Below are 14245 nucleotides of genomic sequence, written 5' to 3' on the forward strand. Positions count from 1 at the left end.
CGTGTGTGGAAAATGCTTCCCTTTCCCTCGGTCCTCACAATTACTATCTTAAGTTTGTGTAGCATTGTAGAATAACCTGTGTTTTCACCCTCCCGTCATCACAGCCAGAGAGTGTGTTTGTTTAAAGCCCTGTGCAGCACGGCCCGCACCCCAAACTGTCTCACAGCCACAAGGGTCTGTGTGTTGCTCCACTCGACCTGTTGTACCAGTCTCACTGTCTCGTGTCTCAGCCAGAGAAGGCCTTGTTCTACACCTGCTCTTTGGAAGGGTGTACAGACAGACGCACACACAACCAACCCCCAAACACACACAAACACACACACACACACACACACACACACACACACACACACACAACCCCAAACCCCCCCACACACACACTAACGCACATACATTTATACAACCTCAAAACATATGTATATTTTGTAAATTATGTATACTGCACATATAGTGCGCTTCTGTGGGTTTGTTTGGCTACACACTGCCCTGTTCATGCAAATACACACTTTTAGCCTGTAGATCGTCGCATGATCTAGACACACATCTCTCCCACAGTGTAGCTTGCACAGAAACATGAATGTGTGCACATGTACACACACGCAGACACACACACACACACACACACACACACACACACACACACACACACAAACAAAGACACACAGATGCACAGACACACATACAGCCTAGAGAGCGGACACACACCGGTGCACACAGACGTGGGGCTATCATGCGCACGCATCCATGGAATCTTAATGACGCCCTGCCCAGGTGCTTTGATAGCCCTGTACACTGGCTGCTCTTTAATTCCTTATCAAATGCATTGATCGCTGTGGGCCTCGCACGCTCATTGATCCGCACATTCTGTCTGGGCCCAGGCGATAAGCTGACCACACTTTCTCTCTCTCTTTCTCTGTCGCTCTCTCTCTCTCTCACTCTCTCTCTGTTTCTGTCTCACTCGCTCTCTTCTCTCTCCCTCTCTATCTCTCTCTCTCTCTCTGTCTCTCTCTTTCTCTGTCTCTCTCTTTCTCTGTTTCTCTCTCTCTCTGTTTCTCTCTTTCTCTGTCTCTCTCTCTCTCTCTCTCTCTCTCGTGCTCTCGCTCTTTCTTTGTGTTTCTATCTCGCTCTATCCCTCTCATCTACTCTTGGACATCATTTTAGGTTTACCAGTTTTTTTCTTTGCTTCACATATCTCACACACACACACACATGCATGTGCGCGCACACACACACACACACACACACACCCTCTCCATCATCCTGGAGCATCCTCTTAGCGTCCTCAATGCTGTCGCGATGAATTATATATTAAAATGTTTTCTCTCCAATCCATACATTTGATTATATATCTTCTCTTTCTAATCTTCCGTAAACAGGGTACATAGATTGATTGAACGGGTGTTTTTATGAATACAGTGTTGTGCGGAGGGCACTCGGCCTCAAGATTATCCATATGCTGCCTGATATAAATCCTTATCCTGACATTGACATCTCTGATGATTGCAGAGAGCACATCTATACATTGTTCTGTAGCATAGCCCATCTTTGTCCTAATAGCTGGGATCCAATGCATCACAGTGTTTGTATCCGCTATTCGACCTCTTGGACAACCAATTAAGTATTTCAAGGAAGGCTTTTAAGTTTTTTAGAGCAGTGTCACTGAGCTCTTGCTTGATTAGGACACATGTCTTGCTCTACTGTGTGGGTGCACATAAGGTCCATTGGTGCAGGACAGACACCTGCCACACCTCTTCACCTGGTGACTGCACCAGGCATGACATCTGCTGCATTGTGGCCAACAGACTTGATCTCTGGGACTAGCGGGGTCCACCATCAGGGGGAACCAAGACATCCCGCAGGCTGACTTCAAAGTAGCATTTACTCACAGCAAATATGTTTAGGTATTGTTTCATTTGTGGTTCTCAAATACTTTTGAGATGCATTCAAAAATGTATTTCTGGTTCATTCACTTGTTTTCATTTCTGTTAGTGTTGTAGTTTGTTGCAGGAGGGACATTTGACTGAGTTGTGATACACTTGAACCAGTCAGATGTGTTTTCCACTTCAGCCAATCCTAATATGCTTCGATATAAACGTACAATTACCAGAAACAAGTGGCCAATTGTACCACTAGTGTGGTGCATTGAAATGTGTATTAAGGCATATTTGAGAGATGACACTCACAAATATGTTTCCAAAAACTGGATCTGTCAGCGCCCCTCTTTTGAGTTTTCAGACTAGCGCATTGCCGCTGGACAATGTTAATGTTCAAACCGAGCATACATCAGAGCCTTTAGTACCTGATGGATCTATGCTGAGCCTGGAGTTTGAGCATGGTGTAATCCATAATAAAAATCCTCACACTTAACTGGTGAACGCAAAGCAGAGCAATACACAATGCATTGGGCTTGCCAGCGTTGGAACAGAATGAGCAGACTGTAGAGAGCTAGTGACACACCATCATGGTACCACACTATTAGAAGAGGCTGAACTTACTGGAAGTATTCCCACGTAGCGGAGGCAGTGCCACACACCACTCATTCACTTTCTCTGTTCCGTACACTCATTCCCAAAAAAGTGTATTCAAGGCAGGGCCCTCATTCAACCAGACACACACACGTACCTCACTCAGACCTCCAGAGTGACTCGGTGGAGGCGGAACCCACCCAGACGCCAGGCCCACTGTGAAGTGGTCGTTCAGGCCCATCTCCCCCTGGAGACTGAGAACTCCCAGAGAGACGGACAGAACACACACAGAACACACATTGTTTGCTCTGCCTTGCCGTCTGCACTTAACACAAGGTTCTCCATCCTCACAATGCTACACTTAGCAGAACCGACCAACGTGTCTGGTTGTACCATGTTGTACTGGAATCACTAAGCAGGACCAACTGTCTATGTTTGTACCATGTGGTACTGGGATCACTAAGCAGGACCGACCAGCGTATCTCTGGTTGTACCATGTGGTACTGGGATCACTGAGCACAAGGGTCCAGCGTGTCTCTGGTTGTACCATGTGGAACTGTGATCACTGAGCAGAACAGACCAATGTGTCTCTGGTTGTACCATGTGGTATTGGGATCACTGGTTAGTAAATATGTATTGATTTCACTGGTACTTTGCAGTGGAGTGAATTGATGTTTATGTTTTTTTGCGTGTTTGTTTGATCAAACACAACAACTTAGAAATATGCATTGGTATGAGATCATGTGTAACTCACTTTTAAACACAACAAAACGGCTCTCGGACAAAAGAGAGAGAGAGTGGCCCTCTCTTTCCTTGCTCCTGCTCTCTCTCTCTTTCTCTCTCCTTCCCCTTTCCCTCCAAACATGTTCTATATTTTCTAATCAGTATCTCCATAGCTGACTGAGCTAGCACGGGGCAAGATGCATTTTTCTATAGTGCTAATCCTAGCCTCTGGATAGGCAAAGGCAATTTCACATTTTCTGTCCCCAAAATGGCTGACAACAATAATGCCGAGATGTGTGTTTTAGAGTGTGTTAGGGACTGGCTTGTACAAACACACACACACACACACACACACACACACGCACACAAACACACACACACACACAGCCTCCTTACATAGGTAGTTGTATCCATATCTTTAGAAACCAGATTGGCTATCAGAGTCAGTTCACAGCCAGAAGGACATTGTTAACCTTACTATTCATCATATTTCCTTTACTCAAGACTACGAGAGAAATGTCTGAAAATCATTATGCCAGGATGAAAAGAAAGGAGGGAGTGAAGGAACAACAGCTTTTCAATATCGTAACCATAGCATCAAATCTAGTTATTAGCTTACAGAAAGAAAAAGAAAAGCAGTACAGATCATCCATGGTCTCTATTAAATAACTTAAACCAACGTGTTGTTATAGTAATTGCTCTCTTGGTGTGTGTGTGTGTGTGTGTGTGTGTGTGTGTGTGTGTGTGTGTGTGTGTGTGCGCGTGTGTGCATTGAAATGTGTATTATATACATACACATAAATACATACACACATACTTGTGTTGTCCCTATGGGAATTCTCTTAGGTCCTGAACACACACACACACACACACACACACACACACACACACACGCACACACACAGCCAACTGTCATTTGCAATTCTGTATTGTCCCAGTATGACAATGGCTCCAAACAGTCAGTTGAGATGGAAATGGGGAGATGTAGGTCCTCAGTGGGGCAAGCTTGTTGTGCTAATGGATCAACGGATGGTCTGAAAAGAAGCAGCCTTAAAACCTCTGACTCAATATGGAGGAGACAGATTAACAGCTACTCACACCAAGGGGTAGTACACACACACAGGCTCACACACTCACACACACAGGCTCACACACTCACACACACAGGCTCACACACACACAAACACACGCACACACAAACAAACACACACTTACACCTATCTCCTGATTGAGTGTTGTGTTGTGTGTTTTTGTTTGTGCGATATGTGTAGGTATGTGTGTATGGGTTGGAGTGGTAATGCTTTATATGTTATATTTTGCATAAATGCCTTTTCTTTTGTGTGTTTTCAAATGTTTCATGTTTCAAAGTTGTGTGTGTGAAGGTGTTTGTATCTACACAGGTACATGTGTGTTATTCGGTGTGTGTGTGTGTGTGTGTGTGTGTGTGTGTGTGTGTGTGTGTGTGTGTGTGTGTGTGTCTGTGTGTGTTTGTTGTTTGGCCAGTGCTATCAGTATGATCAGATTGGATGGGCCTGAAAATGGCATTTCTGTCATTACTGTGATGCCTGTTGCTCAATACTGTATCTGTCTAAAGCCATGATGTGTGTGTGTGTGTGTGTACGTGTGTTGGGCAGTGTATGTCCGTTTCTTAAGAGTTTTTTTTAAGTCTAAAGATGAACATCCATAGATAAGAGTGTATCCCAAGAGTGTATATTATTTGGTGTGAATGTATTAAATAAATATCTTAATCTCCGTTGGTTCCATTCCCGCTGCTCTCCTGAATATTCGCGGGTTGTTACAAATCCATCTGGACAAAACCCTTGCATCTGAAAATATATAGTCACCCACCACTCCGGCTTTGTAACTCGAGCTGTTGGGTTCTTACGCATGCAGTCTGACGGACCTCAGCAAATCAGCAAATAAAATCGACGTGAGTCTGTCATGGACACTTCCCTGTGAAGACGTTTGCATTTATGGTCACAGCAGTGGTGAGCAAATTAACACGACCAATCAAAAGCCCCGGTTTACACCCAGTTTAAATTGTGTCAAGTGGGTTCGAATCCCGAGTATTCAACATAGTAGAGTCTGTCCAGTGGAGTACAGCCAGTTGTATCACTGCCTGGCATCAACACTGTTTAATCAGCCAAATTCAGGATATCCTCCTATCCTGCTTTTGGGGCAACTTGACTAGGAAATGACCGACGTGTGTGTTGCATACAGGAGCAGGACGCCGAGCGGAGGAGACAGCTGAGAGAGAGAGCCAGACAGCTGATAGCGGAGGCTCGCTCCGGAGTCAAGATGGCGGACATGAGCGTGCTGGACGCCTCTTCTGCAGGCAGGAACAACAAGGCTGCTCCTGGTATAGGTTGGTACATGGCTGGTTTATCCACGTTGGTATGGATGCACGCAGCTTCTTACACACACACGCCCACATACACCTACATAATGTTCAGAATACCACCATGTTTCTTATATTTGTAATCTAATCGAGACAGAGTCATGCACACTAGCATGCTTCCTATTAATATAAATGATGGATATGAGCTCTGCCTCGTGTGCATGAGGCCGGTCATTTTGAGATCACTCATGTGTGATCCCTGCCGGCTCAGACACTGCAGCGGTCTGAAGGAAGAGCATGTTGAACAGCGCCTTCGCCCACCAAACATCCGGGCCTCCAGCAGAGATGCACACTCTGATTAAAAGGCTTTTTTTTGTTTTGGCCGACACAGACTAATACTAATACCTGTTTTTGTTTGGCACACTTGTGTGACTACTTAAACTGGAAAGGACAAAACGCGCCAAAAATTGCACTGGCCTCCATTAGACCCACACACACAAACACACTCAAGTTCCTCTGCATGTATTTCCATTACCCTCTCATAAGGGGTTCTCGCTAATCCTTGCCAGAAAAACAAAATGTCATTTGATGAGAGCCCCGGGTCTGTGGAACACCAACCTGGTGTTTACCCACTGCCGTTTTACTCACCGGTTCCCGTCTTTTGCCCTGGGCTCAATAATTGACGTCTAATCAACACCAAACTTTTCTTGGCTGACTAACAATTGAAAACATAGACAACCAGAACCAACCCCTTTCTTTCCAATATCAGCTGGGGGGGGGTCCGTTGGATAGCGTTTGCCCGCTAGTCCTCAATTGCCCCAGATTTCCATTTCCACGAGATGAGGGTTATTATTGTAATGCCCATTATTAAAGCTCTCTCGCTATTTGTTTTGCATTTCTATAAGTGAATCCGTTCTCATGTGGGATGGATAGAGTAAAATCAACAGGAAGAGGAAGTGGGAGATGGACAGACGGACAAAGAGGAGGATGAATGCAGCAGACAGTTACTGGACTTTAACGTCACATCTATTCTAGACCTTTATGTCGGCCATTCTACCACATAAATATATAACAAAATATTCACATATTTTGTTATATTTCCTTTGTCAGAGACCATGAACAACTGAAGGGGCTCTTTTATGGCATTCACTGGCTATCGTATCTGATGTCAGAGTTGTGTATCGGGTAGTGATGGGTTTGGCCTATTTGGCCAAACAAATAGTAGTGATGGCCTATTTAGCCTGATAGTGGATCCATATCAAACCAGGTACAAGAACAGTCACATAGTTAGTAATGCATCTAATGACATCCCTTTCTAATCTTGCCTAAGGATACTTATAAGTCGAGAAATATTGGGAATCCCTTATCTTAAATCACTATTTTCTAACATAACACCTCGATTTAACCACCTTAACCACCTGAACGAAGATAAACGGTTGAAAAATGATTGAGTTACGATGTCTTAAGAAATTTGTAGAAGAAGTTTGTAGAGAATAATAAAGAAAGAAAGAAAGAAAGAAAGAAAGAAAGAAAGAAAGAATAAAACTTACGAAGAACAATAGTTGAGCGCTGCATGCAGCACTCACCTAAAGAAAAAAGGACTAGATGTACAACAACTAATAACTTAGGCTTAAAAAAAGAAAACCTGTCTGTAGGCTGCCCCGGTGTAAAGGCTGCAGTAACAAATGCCCAATTTGATGTTCATTTGTACATCAAATTATACCTGAAGGCCTCTAGGTGTTGCTGAAAGGGTCAAAGACACTCCTTTGATTTGAACTTTATTTCAAGTGTTTCAAAGCCTTGGACATTCTTTGATTGTAATATCTAAGTGTTTCTGTGCGATGGGCAGGATAGTGTCAAAGGACTGGTCAAGACTGTGACCATTTAAGATTGGATGGTCTATTTCTGTGTTTAATATCATGAGTGGTACTGATGGTGCTGCGGTGCGCACCCAGGTTCAGAACAGTGTTGAAGTCACAACGAGGCTGTATGGCGGTGTCTCTGTGAGCGCTCTGTTAGATACACCAACCACCCACTTAAGTTCCAATAAGACACAAGGCTTTGATCATAAAACTAAAGAGGTTTGTACTTTGCAAAGTTTCAATACAATTGCACTGCAGAACTAGCACTATTCAAGAGCATGCGGATTGATGCATTATTCTTGATGACGACTCACCAGAAAAGATAAGTAATGGAATTGGAGTATATTACCCAATTAGCAGCCTGTTATTATTAGTTCAACCTGTTTGTGCCAGTGGGGATTACCATTAAGCGAATATTGATCGTGTCACAAACCTTTTGATAGGTATTTGGATAGAATACATAATCACTGCGGAGCGAAATGGCTGCACTGTAAAATCCTTGCCATTTAATTTTAGTCATACACATTTTGCACTGGTATATAGGCGACACAAATGTAATTTGTCAGAATTATTTTTATGTAGGCTGTGTTCTATATTTGCTTAATTACGGTAGTTATAGTGAGAAAAGGTCTTAGTATAAGGAGTTATGTTTGTTCATATTTGCGTGGTGTTTCATCAGTGCACTGACATACTTACTCGCTTTCTGTTACTGTTTCTCTCGAGCAATTTATGTTTATTTCCCTTTTTTCAGTTCATCTCTTTCTCACAGGATTGTGAAAGTTCTGTGTTGTTATTATTTTGTTCCTCTTCATTGTAACTGGCTTTTTGGCTTTTCTAGGTGAGGAAGACCACAGTGTTTCCCCAGACTGACTCTCTTGAGAGGCTTAGAGGAATATGTTTTCATGCAGTTTCCTTTTTATTTCTCTTGTTCTTTGGGTTTAGCTCTGTGATATTATCTTTGACTTGAGAGGCAACAACATAATATATTAAATAAGAAGACAGGGAGTATGCTTAGACTCACTTAACGTTCAAGAATACACACATACACACACACACACACACACACACACACACACACACACACAGAAATCAATACTAACCGATATTCCTTTATCCAATTTCTTGGGCTCGGCAGTCTTATTTAAAGTTGTACTTCAATACTGTCGACACACGAACACACACACACAATATTTAGATACTGGCGTTTAATCCATACCAGCCTATATTAACTCTTTGATCTCAATCTTTATGTCTGTATGTCTTTCTCTGCTCCGTGTGTATGCTAGTTTTGTTTGTCAGAAGTAACATTTTAGATTAACATACTAACTGTTTACTAACCATTATAACACTCTTCTCCTTCCTTCCTTCTCGTCCTCCTCATCTCTTTTGTTTTCTTAACCAACCTCCTCCGTCTACCTCCTTTGCTTCCATCCTTGCTTCATCCCCGACCTTCTTGCAGACATGCTGGATGGTGTCACAGGTGGTGGTGGTGATGGTGGTGGTGGTGGTGGTAATGATGGAGGGGACAGTGGTGAGGAGGAGGAGATGAGGACTGAGCTCCACTCTGAAGCTCCTGATGAGGAGGAGGATGATGATGACTATGTTGCCGCGTCAACGTTCAAGCTTAATACTAACCCAGCGCTCACCAAAGCGTCGCCCCCTGCTAGCAGCCAGGGCCTCCTGGGACCCACTAACCCAAGCTCTGAGCTAAAATCCCCGGGTAAAGGTCAGCTGCTGGCCCTGGCCTCATGGGGCTGCACGTTGATGCATGTTTGCATTTGCCTTATTCACGCGGTGGCCATCTTGAATTGAAGCAGTTTTGTTGAATTGCATTCAGTGACCGTGTCTTTATTGACATTGGTTAGAAGGCAATCGTTGGTACCATCTTTGTAGCTGTTAAGGTCAAGGATCTGGCATGGTACCAATGGTATAGCCAATAAAGTAAATGTTTAAAAAGCAACAGATGGACGTCCAGTGAATAAGGCAAACAGTGTGTAGTCCATGCCTGATTGTGGTTTTGTATTGTTCTCCGTCCAGAATCTCCTCTCCATTCTATCTCTACTGTTATTTGTGTTACTTCTCGCTCTTTCTTTCTCTCACTCTCTTTGCAGACTATTTTCTTGACCCCTGACAATTTGTCTCTGATTGGTGGGGGTCACTGAGGTCATGATTAATCAGGCCTCGAAGGGGGGGCTTGACCGAATACAAATATTCTCTCTTATTTTTTTATAGTAATTTTCTCATCTGAAAAAACTTTTTTTCTTATGAATAGTAATTAAAAAAAGTAAGTTCTCCCTAGATAAAAGAATTTGAAGAAAAAAAATGCTATCTCCGGAACAGCATTCTCTCCTCTCTTTTGAGGCATACTAATTACTCTGTTTTTCTATAACTTGTTTGTTTTCTGCTGCTGATGTGAGATAGGCAAAAGAAAGTCTCTCTGGATTTGAGGCAGCAATATGTGTGCCGTGTGCACATAACAGCATTTCATTCCCTGTTTTCAATTGCCTCTACGGTTATCTTTATATACATATTGTTAATATAAATTATTAAAGTATTTATTTATATATATTAATATAGACATATCATATCTAATAGAGGGAGACATTTGGCGAAAGGGTTTCATCGTTCATGCCCATAAAGCAAATGCAATGAAGGTGAATTGAGAGAGAGAAATATCTAATTAGACTTTTGCTACAGTTTGTTATTTTGGAAACGTCCCGGTGACGAGCCACCATCTGCTCGGTGTGTGATTTAGAGACTAGTAATTCAATGATCACAATGAAGTAAAGTAACAACTGTTGAGCAGACTAGCTAAGGAAAAGTTCACAGGGTATGGGGATGGGGTCCTTCCTGTGTGGCGGTAGGGCAGACATTTTGTGGCATTGGCAGGGAAGTGGAATGCTGTCAAGATTTAGACTGGCCCTGTATTGTATAAACATGCAATGATCTCTCTCTCTCTCTCTCTCTCTCTCTCTCTCTCTCTCTCTCTCTCTCTCTCTCTCTGGTTACAGTCACTCTCTCCCTCTCAGGTGAGCCTAACTCTCTGTCTCTCCCCAGGGAACAGAGGGCAGGTGGACCTGAAGTTGAAGAAGCTGGTGGAGGTCCGACCAGGAGGGACGGCGGCTTCTGCGTCCTCTCCTTCCTCATCCTCATCCTCCTCTTCCCCGGTGGCATCCTCTCCCTCGCCGCCCATCCCCAGCGATGGACTGGAGGTAACCACACACACGCACACATATAGGTATAGGTATAGGCTGAAGCCCTGTAAAGATTCTCTGATGCCCAGGTGTTGTTTTAGTGATATATTCTTTCTCGATATGTGATGGGCACACTTAAATATATGAAAGTCTCAGTACTTACTTCAAGTCATGTTAAAGGTACAGCTAAATGTCCGGTTATTATTTATAGTGGGCACAGATTTGATTTGAAAGACGAGCCTCTCCATAGCCTAGCTAGACTAGGTTTGTCTTTAACTTTGTTTGTGCTGTTGTTGTGTGCCGTTAGTGCGTTGTTTGTATCTTTGTTTGTGTGCACATATATAACATATATAACTGTATCCACGAAAGATTGGAGGAATGGAAGACGTGATTTGAATGTATTGATTCTTTAATTCCTTAAATACATTAAACTGGTTTCCAACACACCCTTCTTTCTCTTTCTCTATTTTCATTCACATCATCGCTCTGTCTGACATGCAGGATCAGTGTTATTGATCAGCCTTAAATGGTTCTTCCCATCAGACTATAATAACACTTTATAAAGGACTCAAATATAGCCTTCATAACTCTCTCTCGCTCTCTCTCTCTCTCTCTCTTTTGCTCTTACGCTGTCTCTCACAAAAAAACACACACACATCAAATACAAATATGTCAATTTCCTACCTTAAGTAAGTGACCTTTTCAGTATGTGTGTGTGTGTGTGTGTGTGTGCGTGCGTGTGCATACTATTATGTCTATATTGACTGTCAACGGTGGTAGATAGTTGCTGCATCAGCTGATTTGATGATGCATGATAAGAAGGTAGATATGGATTTGAGGATGTGTGCATCCGTTCAGGCCGTGTGGACACAGTGTGACTCTGATCGCCTGTCCACATCCACACCCTCTGGTGCTCAGACAGGTTTGTCTGTGAGATAGGGGCAGACAGGGAGGCAGAAAGTTAGTAATTGTAGAACATTGTACTCAGACAACCCTATACGAGGAACTGATCTTGCAGCTTCAGGAAGTGTCACGCTTATACACGTCTGACAACACTGGGAATAGTGCACTCTGGTATGACAATCGCATGCTCAGATTGTGTGTGCGTGTGCCTGAGTGTGTGTGGTCATCCCATGTTGCCGACACACACTGACTCGACTTGGAAACACACTGACTCCCATGAACAGACCCCAGGCCCTTTATATGGGGCCCTCTGGCCTGGGGCCCTGGACCCCATGGGGCCCTCTGGCCTAGCCACACATTGTGTCCCCTCGGGCCCCGCCCTCACCTCTTCCACAGGCTAGGAAGGAATATCCCCTCCATCATTGTTATTCATGGTACAAGTCATACCTCCACATTGTTGCCCTTTAGCCTAATACTGATGCTTTGTCGTTACATATTCAGTTCAACCGTCTATAGGAGGAGCTACACAGTTCTGTAGCCAACCTCTGACAATAGAAAGGCCGCCGCCACTTCTAGTGGCCCTGAGCATGTATTTAAGTCACAGATTGGATCTTTATATTACTTTATTCAATGTGAACAATGACCATATGCCGACTCAACATTGCAATCCATGTGAGTTGGCACAGTGAACAAAATAAGGGTATGCTGTATTTAATTTAATTGTCCAACTCTCTATTTACACAGTTACATTATTTGTTTTACACATATGCATAAATAACATGCCACACACTGTGTTTGTGTGTGTGACAGGGAAAGGGTCTGTGTAGGTATGTTAGGCGAGGGTGTATGTGTTTTGTGCATGAAAGAAAGTGAGGAAGAGGATGTATGATCTTATTGTCTGCCTACAGTTAGCACCTCTTGTGCTTTGGGAGGCTAAGAACATAACGCATGTGGTATTTGTTTTCTGTGTGTGCGTGTGTGCGGTTTGTGTGTTTACACACTAGGACTAGGACTGCTCCTCTGGGAGTGGGCCCACATTGTTTGATACATTGTATTAGGAAGGCATTAGGCCAGCTAAGGTGTCATCCATAGTGTGTGTCTTTGTGGTTTGTGTCTTTGTGCGGTCATGCGTTTCAATGCGGTCAGAATCCCTTCCTTATCTCCCCCTCTGCATTAAGTAAAAGATCTTTAAACGATTCCGATTTTTTAACAAACAGAAAACATAAGCACCCCTAATCAGGTGAACTACTTTACGCCTAATGTCTTTCTCTCAGTGAACCTCCGCTGCTGAACTGTTACTAAATCAACATACTACGATGAGCATCTCTGGCCCCTGAGAAACGGGCCTTCATAAAGAGGGCCTCACCTAACATGGCATTGATATGAACATGTAAACACACCTGGGGTCAGGGGAAAGGAAATGCTGGAAATTCTCTCCTATTGACTAATTTTAACAGAAATTAAATGTTATGCTATGTCCAATAGAAACATATCGCCTATGGAAATCGTAATAAAGAAATTAGTATTTTTCCAGTAAATACTCTACAGGATTTCAGGGATGTAAAGTTACACGTATTTCTACCGAACCGTCACGGTACAGGCACTTCAGTGCAGTCACAGAAGTGGACTGCGGAGCGTAAATGTGGCGTACATAGCGTTAATATGGCGAATGTAAAGGCTCGTTTTGCAATGCGGAATTTAAAACTTGAAGTCGGAGTTCCCCCCGGACCGTTTAGCCAAAGTATACTACTCTGACTCCTTAATCCGACTCCTTAACTACGGAGACCCCTCAGCAGCTCTCCGTCGGGATGTCGGATACGCGATGCAATTCGCCGCCCGATCAGTCTTATATGTTGACTATAAACCATGTAAGCAATGTTGTAAATAAACTTTCAAATATTATTTGGTGTTTTATTGGTCCTTAAGGTGCAAAGTAAACAATGTACAAAGTAATTAAGGTACAAAGTCAAACCTTAACCATCCGTGATTCCGGAAATGATTTTGTTAGAGGACCAATCACAGCCCTTGCCGTCTCCATTGCGTCGACCAATAGGTCCATGGCGTCGACGGATAGTTAAAAAATATTGGATGCGCACGTAAGCTACGGAGAGGGTCTCCAACAGGCTCTCCGGCTATGGAGAGGGCTCTCCGTGTCTACGTACAGCACTTTAACATGCACACGCATTTGAAAAGGCACCATCTAGGTGTTACTATCACCGTTGCTGTGAAAAACGAGCTGTGCAAACCCAGCTCACGACACAACACAGGGGTTATTTCAACAACCCCTGTCATACCCAAGTTTATTGGTGTTTTCATTGCTGCTGAATTACGGCCATTCTCCGTTGTTGACAAACAAGCTGTTTTTTTAAATTTTCCCCTTAACTATGAACCGTACCTGTACCGTACTGTGACTTCAAAACCGAGGTACATACCGAACCGTGATTTTTTTGTACCGTTACACCCCTAGTTAGTACACACAAGTACACGCATATGCACCCCATATTTTGCACATGCTCGACCCAGCTCAATTGGTCCGCTGTTGTTCTCAAGCTTGATCAGCCATGGTCATAATATTGTCACAAAATTAAACAAATTTACAAAAAAAAATTGTGAAAATGCTCAACGGTAGTATTTTTTAACAGAGGATCAAATGTTGGACACCCATTAAACATACTTGAATTAAGTTTTGATTTAAATTGTTAACTGTAAAGGAGTTTGACAATGGGCCGTGTGTTTGTGCTTGTGTGTGTGTGTGTTTGT

The 14245-nt window shown here is 43.2% G+C and overlaps 1 protein-coding gene across 2 annotated transcripts in view; it reads left to right on the forward strand.

The window, feature by feature from the left end:
- Positions 1 to 14245, forward strand: part of ehbp1 (EH domain binding protein 1) — a 131376-nt gene that overhangs the window by 84237 nt on the left and 32894 nt on the right. For both annotated transcript variants that reach the window (XM_079758726.1, XM_079758727.1), the window contains 2 exons: positions 5409 to 5553; positions 10446 to 10600. In XM_079758726.1, the coding sequence (XP_079614852.1) occupies positions 5409 to 5553; positions 10446 to 10600 (300 nt within the window). The remainder of the gene's footprint in view (positions 1 to 5408; positions 5554 to 10445; positions 10601 to 14245) is intronic.

The sequence above is a fragment of the Pollachius pollachius genome (genome assembly GCF_949987615.1).
Source record: "Pollachius pollachius genome assembly, chromosome: 2".
Classification (NCBI taxonomy): Eukaryota; Metazoa; Chordata; class Actinopteri; order Gadiformes; family Gadidae; genus Pollachius; species Pollachius pollachius.